The sequence below is a fragment of the Ceratosolen solmsi genome, unplaced genomic scaffold (genome assembly GCF_000503995.2).
Source record: "Ceratosolen solmsi marchali unplaced genomic scaffold, CerSol_1.0 scaffold10, whole genome shotgun sequence".
NCBI classification, from domain to species: Eukaryota; Metazoa; Arthropoda; class Insecta; order Hymenoptera; family Agaonidae; genus Ceratosolen; species Ceratosolen solmsi.
Window position 1 is genome coordinate 22,138,381 of NW_011948412.1, and position 11,884 is coordinate 22,150,264.

At 26.8% G+C, this 11,884-nt stretch overlaps 1 protein-coding gene across 1 annotated transcript in view; it reads right to left on the reverse strand.

Moving 5' to 3' along the window:
- Positions 1-7,493: 7,493 nt before the first annotated feature.
- The window catches only part of LKRSDH (lysine ketoglutarate reductase/saccharopine dehydrogenase), a 9,124-nt gene continuing 4,733 nt past the window's right edge, over positions 7,494-11,884 (reverse strand). Inside the window, exons 6-11 of the mRNA XM_011499601.1 lie at positions 10,801-11,167; positions 10,394-10,716; positions 9,793-10,042; positions 9,246-9,509; positions 7,977-8,358; positions 7,494-7,666 (exon numbers count right to left, since the gene is read on the reverse strand). Coding sequence (XP_011497903.1) covers positions 7,551-7,666; positions 7,977-8,358; positions 9,246-9,509; positions 9,793-10,042; positions 10,394-10,716; positions 10,801-11,167 — 1,702 coding nt within the window. The 3' untranslated portion in view covers positions 7,494-7,550. The remainder of the gene's footprint in view (positions 7,667-7,976; positions 8,359-9,245; positions 9,510-9,792; positions 10,043-10,393; positions 10,717-10,800; positions 11,168-11,884) is intronic.

Sequence of the window (11,884 nt, forward strand, 5' to 3'; positions counted from 1 at the left end):
ATAATAAAACTACTGTGTAATTAATTTTTTTGTAATTCAAAATTTATTATTTATTAATGACACATGATATTATATTACATGTATTAAAATATAATTTAACTTTATCGATTCTATGTAAATATTGTTAATAACAATATTAAATTTAATTTTTATTGAAATTCCAATACAATATTTGTATTGCATATTTTATTTAAAATATATCCTCATATATTAGCACATTGGTTTTAAGCTTTATCTGCTGATTTAAATGGAATATAAATTGATCTCAAATAATTTTTATTATTACCTATAGTTGAACTAGTGATATAAACAAATAAAAACTAGAAAATATAAAAAAATTGTATTATGTAGATAAAGTTAATAGATCTTTATATGATGCTACATATTCTTATTTACTATGCTTAGTTATATATGTAATTTGATATAGGCGATTGAAAGCAAAAAATATGAGAATTGAAATGAAGGAAAAAATTATTATGAAACTATAATTTTTATATTTAGTACAACGGTATCAGTAACCTAGAGTATTTTACTTTAATAAACAAAATAAATTCACAAAAAAATTGAGTACAGTATATTTTATAAAATAAATAATGCTTTATAATAAATACTAATAAAATTGATATAGATTATTGTTTCGTAAACGTTGGAGAGATTATTTAATACAACAATCATTTATGAAAAATTATGAATTCCAAAATATCAAACTATCAACAAAAAGTTGTTAGTTTTCTTATAAGCACTTAATAAAAAATTTAATAGTCCGATTTGATATATTATTAGAAAAAAAACTTTATATTACTTTACATTTGTACAAGAACGAGAAAAAGGAGAAAAAAGTAATGGTCATTCAACTTTTTCCACTAAATAGGGACCCTTTAATTCCTTCTTTTCTTCTGTCAAATACAGAAACAGACAATTTTTTTCTCAAGAAGTTCTTTTTTTATGTTCGAGACACCTTTTATTATCTCTTGTGACATGACGATTAGAGTCAGTACAATGCGCTTGACAAGTCCCTAATGTCAGACGCGACCTTGAACTTTATAATGTGATAACTCTTTAAAAAATATTGAACTTTTTTGAAAGGCTGCATACAATTTTTATTTAAATTGATAATTATGTATAGATTGAAAATGTAACACATTTCTCATTTCTTACTTTTTAATATGTTTTATAACATAATAAATAACAAATATTTTAATATTTTAATAAGGTACAACTAATACGATACCTTTTTGATATTGATAAAAAGGAAATATTTTATTCATAATTATTTTTAATTCTTACAAAGAAAGTTTGTAAATATGAATTGTTGAAAAAATTATTTTAAATACACGTATTTTAAAGTAATGTTTTATATGCTATTTCTATTCTAAACATCAGATAATTCAATATGAATTAATTTATATAACTAATTATTATTATGTGATATTATCATTATATTATTTTCTTCAATTATTATATTATTATAAATAATTGACATCAGCAAGAATCACAAATATTCTAGTATTTTTAAGCATTTTAATAATTGCTAATAAAGTATTTAAGTATACAAATACTTTATTGGTCATTTAATGTATAAATATCATATAATAAAATGAAAGTCTTAATGACTTTTTTATAAGTTTTATAAACACATAACAATTAACAAGGTTAATAAATACATTTCTGTAAATAAAAAATTGAAACACTTTTCCATTTTTCACGACATATATATCTACAAATAAAATAACTTTTATTTTCAAAGTGTTTTTTATTTTCAAAATCCATGCACGTTAAAAAGAGAAGATGAAAAGAATGGACCCATTTATACTTTCAATAGTAGTTTTCAGAAATATTTGGTATCGTTTGATTTAAGTACAAATAAGCGTACATAAAATTGTTTACACGTATTTAGAAATATTTTCAGAAATATTCATAATTTAGAAAAATTCATTATACATATTAAACAATTTAAGAACTATAAAAAAGACACTTTATTGATTAAAGGAATTTGACTAAATTTATTTAGAATACAATAAGCATTAATAAGTTCTTAACACTTAAACCGCTAAAATAAAATTTGAATGAAAATTAAAGTTAAAAATTTGTTTTAGCGACATAATTAGCTCAAATACAACCGTTGAAAATAAATTAATATATTTTTAATGAAAAATCAAAGACAGTCTTTATAATAACCTTAATTTCTCAGAAAAGAAACATTTTTTATCAAAACTAAACTCCCTTATTACCTTTAATTCCATCACCAACAATTATAGAAGCTATACTCGATCGAAGTTAATGAAAGCATTCATAAATACTATATTGTATAGTAACTTATAATAAAAAAAGTTCTTTTCCATTAAGAGGATCGAGATAGTTATACGTGTTGAAATTTTAATATAAGTGTTGAAATAATAACTTAAAAACAAATTAAATATATATTATAAGCAATACCCAAATATAAAATTATCTTCAATATTTAAAATTTACTATTAAATAGTAAAAATGAAAGATAAAAGAAATAAAGAGAATAAAAACCGACAGAATTATGAAAAATTTTTACTAGTGTCTTCAAAAATCATAAAAGAAAAATTATTACCAGCAATATTTTTTAATTTGATTTTTTCCCCTAATTTAGTGTAAGAGTAAGTACCAAGAATGTACACAAAAAATCATATTTTAGAAATAAAAAGTAATTTGTCTAGCAAGGGCTAATGTATGTCACGCACACTACACAATACAACACTCGTAAACTCTCCAACGCGTTTTACGTGAATCTCTCGAGAACATTCTCTCTCTCCTATCCATACTGCACCTTCTTATTTTATCCTTTTTATGAATTACATTTTGAGACATGTACTTACAGAAAGACTTCAATCCACTCAAGCGAGTACCCAAGTTTGATGTTTTTTATTTTCTATTGAGACAGCGCACAAAAGGAAGGCGTTCATTGCTATAAATTGTTTTACTAAATTATTTAAAAATATGTTCAGGTTTATTTAAAAAAAAAATAAAATATAAATTAAATATTGTATTTTCTGTACCCTGTATTATGTTTTATGTGTTATTTTTTTTAAACAGATAGTTTTTTAAATACATTTGGTTACAATTACAGATATTTATAAATCAAAGAAATTGGTTAAATAAAATTTAAATAATTGAAATATTATTTATGAAAATTTTAATACAAATTGTTTAAAATCAGAAATTGTCATTTCTGATAGTTAATAAAGACATTTTGAAATTGCATTTTTTCATCAATAAATAAAATAAGATATTGTCTTAAAATAAAGTTTTATATAGTGGCATGGGAATTATAAAATATTTATTCGAAACTTCTAAGATAAATCTAAATCTTAAGATAAATTTTTAATTAAGAAAGAATAAAAAAAATTTTTTTTTAAATATTTATTTATTTTTAAACATAAATTATGAAATGTTTCTTTTAATATGTAATAAAAATCTATATATTTACATATTTTAAAATAATAATATCAATCTTCAATACTGTTTACAAAAGTAAAAAATTATGTAATAAAATCGATTTTTTAAAACAGCTTTCATAAATTAAGATTTATGCTTACTTATCTGCTTTTTCATATTTTATGTAAACACGAAAATGGAAAAAAAACCAAATCCGTATTTATGTAGGATTCTTGTAAAGAATATAAAGATAAGATAATTTCCGTTAGTAGTTTGTTGTGATAATGATGAACAATAAAAAAATCGCAGTAGTACAGTCTTGGCTCTACTTATAATAAAGACAAACATGAATATTTGAAAAAGTGTCTTTCAAAGGCAGTTGAAAATGTTTATCAGTAAGAAATTATTAAAATTATAAAATAAATGATATTAGGCAACTAATTGCACCATTAGAGGAAAACAAAGAAAATAAATACAAAATTACTCATAACAATTGTAACACTCAAGTTACGTACATATGATAAATGATTATATGTAAGAAAGTAGCAAATGCATGTATGTATGTATGATTTCATTAATCGCGTTTATTGTTAATTTTTAACCGACGTTGGTGTGCAAGCAGGTACCTAATTATTAACAAGTTCCTTATTCTTTTCTTATTTCTTTACAAGATTCGTCAATTTGATAGTGTCTTATTAAAAGTAACTTCTTTTGTAATTCTTATACGATATCAACGATATCGAGCCTACTTTTATAAAAAATATTTTATTTTAAATTATAACAATATTTGCAAGCCCTTCCTTATATTTATTCATTAATATTTTTATATTATATGAATAAATATAAAATAAAAATATATATACTAATATTTTCGAAATTATCAGAATTGTTATTATTTTTTTGTTAATATCTTTGAGACCTAAAAGCTTTGTATCAGAAAATTTCGAAATGTTTTATAGAAATAATCCATATTGTATTTCAAATATGTATTATTTAATTCTTTAAGTCCTGAGGATAAAAACTTCTTATAAGTGAACTTATGAAACGATAACATCCAGCTTAAACAAAACAATACCTGTTATCATAAAGCATTAAAAGAAATTTCATAGGAGGGTAACTGTAAATATAAATGGATCAGAAATAATCGTATATTGTAGACGTTTTAATTTCGATTTAAGCTAAATAAAAATATAACTAAGAAGAATGTTATATTAGAAGTAATTCAAATAGAACCAAAAACAAATATTCAAAATAATATTAGTGAATAATAAGCGGCGTATAATGTATAAGATATGGAATATGAAAAATTGTTACACAACATAACAAATCAAAATTATATTTCACCCTGTGTGTGTTTGTGTATACGTATGTATGTATACACATGCATCCACATATTTATATGTGCATGCATGAATGTGTATATAAACGAATATAATATATGATTTTTAACGATCTCAGAGGGATAATTCAATTTCATCTCTGACACGTAACTTTCGTTGTAATTTTGATCTATTTTTATACGATTTTGTGAATTGTTTAAATTAATTCTATATAAATTCAAATAATATTCATCTGCAAAATTAATAATTATAACATATTTTAGTTTACGAAATAGTGAATTATTTGTATCAGTATATTATGTTATGTTATAATATATTATGTTATTATGTGATATGATCTATTTTTTATGTTATTTGAAATAATATTAGTGATGATTATTGCAATAAATAATAGAATAGGTTACCTTCATGTATTTAGCCGTTTTACAAATACGTGTAAAATGTTTTATCTTGAAAATAAAATTAAAAAAATGGTTTCCAAATTCCATATTTACATCAGATAATTCATTATATTAACTATTCGATTAATTTATTTATGTATTTACCTCTATCAAGAAATGTAAGTTACATTATCTAAAAATAAAATTTCCAATTTAAGTACACGTAATTACACTTCTAAAAGAAAATGATTACTACCGCAGGCAGAATTTTCACTAAATACCTATCGCCTGTAATTAATTTATTATTTTAGTATATACGGTTTTATTAGTTTAAATAATTTTATACCTTTTTCATATATTTCCTAAAAATATATCATACAATAAAAGATTTTACTGCTTTCATGTAATAATGTTTCATAAACAGTTATTCATATTAATTAAATGAAAATTTACCTATAATCGTAATGAGTGATAACTATTTGGTAATTTTGGACCCAATCTTTATGCTGTGATTTGTGAGAATACCACTCGAATAATAATATTTTTTTGAACTTTAAAAATAATTGAACCTACGAGACTTGAAATCGAGACGTCAACCCCTCGATGGTAGCGTTTTCACTCAGCAAAAGTCACGTACCGAGCGGTGTAGGCATTAATGTTTGCCATCAACATTTGATAATTTGGTATCTCCGTTATTTCATTTTATGTAAGCATGAGTAAATGGATCAATTTATACATGTATATTTATATATGTGTACGATTGTATTGTTGATAAGAAAATTTAATAATCCAAAATAGAATGTAACGATTTCCAGCTATACAACGAGATGGTTGTATTAATAAATTGTAATGACACTCAACTTCTGTAGCGTAATATCCTTGATTTACTATAAACCTTCAATTTTTTTTTATTCGAAAGATACTAAAAAAGTAATATTAGCAAAAAATCATTTTAATACTACAGATTCAACCGATCAGGTTAGGAAATTCTATTACTAGCAAAGAACTTTGAGAATTTTCGATATCAATATTTTATTACGTAGGTTATTAAATTTTATATAAAATTAAATTATGATATTTATTTTATTTATAAAAAAAATATAATAATTATTATAATATTTTATTTTTAAAGTGAAAGTTCTCCATACAAAAAATTTCATAAATTTTCATGAGTGATTAAAAAAGAAGGTAAACGTTTTATTTTGCTCCTAATATTGTGAAGTATCCCATTAAAAGTTACACAAATGAAATGAAAAATTCATTCGATAAACGAAAGTAACTTCAACTAAAGTTTTTTAAACATTGATCAATAAATTAGCTCTTATAGTGATAACCATACAATTAATTGTTCAGTACGATCATATCCAAATCCAAATTATTGCAATTTAGTTTCATATATGAAACTATTTTATTATATTAATTATTTGAATACAAATCAAAATATTAGCATATACATAAATATTATTACTGAAATAATTTCTAATTACTTAAAGTGAACAGATTTGATCTTTTTATCCTTCCTACTATTAAGTGATAAATAAATATTTTCGTGTTAAGTTTTTTAATAATTTCAGTTAAAATTTTCTGTGCTATAAAGAAATTTTGAAATTTCTTATCATCTTTAAAACACGTCATTGAGTGAATAAAGTCCAAGATAATGGTAAATTTTATTTAAAGAAATAGTAAGCTAGTAAAGTTGTAAGTCATCCTATACGAGATATTGAACAAATACAATTTATATAATAGATTAGGATAACTTGAAATTACTTATTAAACTGATGTAACTTGAAATACAAATTTGTAGATTAACAACATTACATGTCTTTAAAATCAAATCAAGAAATCTAAAAGAAATTTACTATTTAAAATTTTATGCAATCAAAACTAAATATCTTTTATAATGCTTTAGCCTATAATTCCATACATTTAGAATCTTCTTCATTCGTAATAAAAATTGAAAAAATTTTCTGAATATGTACATATAATAATCATAAAATATTATGTAATTATGTTTAATAGTTTTTTTAAAACGTAAGGTAAAGTTAAACCGCCGTGTGAGTTGTTTCACTTGTTTGTCAAAATAATGTGCATTTTATATGGAATATAATAATATTGAATAACAATTTTTAAATCGTTTTAAATAATTTTGTCCTACAAGAAAGTGAATTTAAATTTATTTTAAAAAATCGACGTAGTGAATTGTATAAATTTTATGTTGCTGAAATTATGATTGATTGATAAAACGTGATATACATTCAAAACATATGAGTAAATACAATATTATCTGTATACTTTTATTATTGTAGAAAATATATTTTAAATTAAAATTGTATATATACATAATCTTAATATAATTTGAGATGTTAATTATAAATCCAAAATTACTTCATAGAATTCTAATAAGGAAAGTCACTTTCTTATTCGTTCAGAGCCACTTTGACGTTTCGAAGGATTTAAGACCCTCGATACGAAGTCGGGATAGTATTGGTCGATATATATTTGGCTTGAAAGGTAATAAGACTCCACGAGTTTGAATTTCTCCTGCGGAGAAAATTTTTAAAATAATAATCGTGAGTTAAATTTATTTATATACATATATATATATATAATGTTGTATTGTACGATAATGCTGTACCCTTAATGAAAATTAATGTACAACTATACAATATGAGATATTTTAATATCAAATATTTTGTAATGTAGAGAAATTTAATCAAAAGTATGTTGCGAGAATTAGGAAAAAAATTATATCCTTCATAATCCTCGTTAACTCTTTAAAACTATTATTTATAATGTATAAAGGCAATAATCAATAAAATGATATTTAACAGTAAGATATAATTTAACTTACCATCCAAAATCATTTTAGTAGCGATGGCGATGGGATAGCCGACGGTCCAGGCCATGGCCGAATGTCCTTTTGTATCGCCGTACGAGACCAAATTGATGCCTCGTTCTTGCATTCTATTATCCGGCCAGCGAATGATAATTTCGTGCCTCAGGATTATAAGGTCACGCTCGTTCTCCTCGTAAAGTAGCTTCTTCGATAGATAATAACTGAGCGTATCCAAAGGCGTCTTTTTCTTCATCACGAAATCGGTATTTAAGAGACCGAGTTCCTCAATCGACTTAGCTCTATCTTCCGAATTCAGTCGCTCGGCAAGCTTTTGCTTCAGATTTTCATAGAAAATGTCATCGCTCGCGAGGCCCAGTAGATTGCAAACAAGTGCTCGCTTTGTAAATTATTCAATCAATTAATTTTCATATTCATATATGCAATATAGTGCAACGATGTATACGATTATGAAGTATCGTAATACAGTAGTTTGAACAATTATTTTTATCATTTACAATAATTGCGACTAATAATTCCTGATTATCAATTATTAATCATTTGAAACTTTATGAAATGATGTAAAAATCAGTCATGAATTAATTTTATAAACGCACTGTTATATCGGTACTTTGCAGATTATTTTATTATTGGAAATTATAAAATCTATCTAAAGTTCACATAGTAAATAAGAATATTAGAATTCAATTATATATATATATATATAGGCATACAGTTTTTACTAAGCAATACTTTATAATTTTCACATAAATGTTTGAGTTTAAGAGTTATACGAATTTTAACGCTTGCTTACTAAAACGTTCGGAGTGATTACTTATTGGCTAAATGTCTGATAGTTCCATCAATGAAATACTTATTTCACAAAATAATACCTATATATGACTTCCATCAGTTTTTCATTCAAATCATTGTATAAAACTCTTAAAATAAAGCAGATTTATGCACTAGTGAAAATAGTTTGAATTTTGTTCATTTTGACATTTGTATATGAAAATTCTAAGAATAAAATTAATCTATGAATAGATCGTCGTGCACAATTTTTATCATAATTCCATAAAATAAAGGTTATATTATCAATGTTGAGAAAATCCTGTTAATCAAAGTAACACTTTTATTGACTCATACTCTCTACTTGTACTTACTGCTTTAATTTCATAACTTTGTTTAACAGCCTTACTGCTTTGTATACAACTTTAAAAATTTTCAATGTCCTTGGGCAAACTACGATAACTTCAAAGCACTACAAATAAACAAACAAATCCTTACCCAAGTAATCTCGGGACCATTCGGATGAAGGATGGGATGAGGGTTGGGATCGATAAGTCCAAGCAGCTGCAATCCTTGAATCCTATCTGCGTAACCGCGAAATCTGAGTGTTCCCCGCAATACAGTGTCGGCATGTTGAATATTATAAAGCTCCTTGTATATCGTGCTGTCGCGGTTAGGGAATCCCTCGAGTGCGAATCCCGGCAGGAAGTCCAAATTCTGCACCGTCGACATCAGATCTCCGCCTCCGGCTATCTCCACAATCTAGAATTTAACGTTGATGACAATTGATTGTTCCAGTAAATAATAATCTTTTACTGCACTCGTAAGCTGTTATGGAAATTCTTCTAAAAATGTGCTTGTAAAAAGATTTCTCGAGTCATTAATCAGCGACCCTTGGCGAAACTTACTTAAACTTTCAGATGAAACAAATTTATCGCGATATCAATTCGGTCGTGCATGCAGAAACTGGATAAATTAAATGAATTTTATTTTCTTGGGCATCACATTCGTACAGAATACGACATATTAACTACGCAATTCTCACCTGTCCCTCGTGGTAATACTTAGCAGGTGAAAGTGTATTCAACAGTACACCTCGTGGCGACCAACTAAACTTGTATCTTAAGGGGTTACAGGAGCTCTCGGGGGCGGGTAAGCCTCCGCACCAGGATACAAAGGACTCGATGCGTCCGTTGGCTTGTCGAATCTCGTCAAAGCACTCGAGCGCAAGCAAGTGATCGATACCAGGATCGAGACCAATCTCGTTCAGAATAGTTATGTCCGCAGCATACGCCCTGACATACGTACACACACACACACATAAAATTACAATAAACATCAATCCTTCAGCTAAGCTTTCTTGACTGGTTGCAAAGGAGAACTTATTACGCGTAAAGAGAAATAAAGCGCTGAAAGGGTTTCCTTTCATTCTCGCTATAAAGTGTTTACTACACTTGGTTTTGCTTGAAAATTACGTACGTATTGCTCTTGCATTATAACAGAGCGTTATAATTCAAAGTAGTACAATTTATCTATAATAGCAAGTGCGATTGTTTATGCTATGATTTCGAAATGTCGTCTTAACTTCCTATGGAGTGAAAGGCTTTGAAGGAAATTAATCAATAAGATAACTAATTTATACTTACTCTTCGTGCAAGCACTTGACCTCATTGTTGAGGTAACTAGCGGTGACGAGATGCTTCTTCATCTGTATGCAACTTTTGGCGATTATGTGATGAAGCGAATAGGGCAGCAGAGATACGACAACGTCGGCCCTTTGAATGACGTCATTGAGGGAATCCGGATGCTCGAGCACATTAATGAAGAGCGATTCCACGCCGGAATACTTGCTAGCCAAAGTATCGGCTTCATCCTTGAACTGCGAGCCGACGATGATGTAGAGATTTTGATCGCGGTGCAAGTATTCGACCATTGGCGACGATACGTAACCAGCGCCGAGCACCAGCACCTACGTACATTATATTATTATATATTATATTATGTGCAAGATTGCAAATTGAAAAATAAATTCAAGCAGGTGTTTGTGACTCACAGTATGGCTCTTCATGATATTACCATCCTCTTTGTGTCTGTTACGAGTTACATTTTGCAGCCTCAACTCCTGTATGTACTGGAAGTTTGGCGTGAGTTGGCCGTTGGAAACTATGATCGCACCATGTACTGCTGGGGTGAACTTATGCTCTTCAAGGGGCTTTTTCGCGTCCGAACGTATGATGTCGAGAGCATAGGGAAACAGGAGGTCGCCGAAAAAGTCGGTGGATTCGCGCGGCAGCTGCGTCGGCATGTTATCTATCGAGCATACGAGAACACCAGTTCCCTTAAAGGACTTTGTGTCTTTGTTGCGATCCGCGTCGTAGAGACAAAACGGCGTATCGATCGTCGTGCACTCGTTCATGAATCTTAAAGAAAGGGGAGAGAACTTCTGTAAGACTTGTCTGCTAACTCACGCTATTAAAACAAAGACTGACAAAGTTTGATACGCGACTAACGCGTTACTTTGAAATTACCGAAAAAGCTAAAATTAAGTAACGAAAATTGCATTAAATAATGGCAAACACGTTTGAAAAGATACCTAGTAAATTTTATACATGTATTAAGAAATATTATTTTTCACGAAATCATTTGGAAATTCTTTTGTTTCTGTACATTTCCCTGGGATGTCTTATCCCGTTATTATATAGCAATTTCAAGTTCGTTTTTTGAACAATTTTAACAATACATTTCGAACAAAAAATATTTACCAGGGTTGGATTTTTCGTATCGTTATAAAGTATAAAAGAGAAATACTTTTTATAAGTTCACAGAAATTAAATCAATCATAACTAGGTGAATTTTTAAAAAGAAACAGAATCATACATTTATATACATATAAAAAAATAGCAGAACAAATAGCAAACTTCTATATATTATTTAAATAGACTCGATTATTTGATAAAACAATTGTACATAAACAAAATATTGTTTTTTATATCTTTTTTTAACATATTGCATTGTAAGAAAAATAATCGTCTTTAAATGAAAAAAAAACTATATACTCTCGACAATCGGCTATTTGCTGATTTTAACATCATTTCTAAATGCAACCACTTCAAAATCAATGTGAATGAAAATTAATA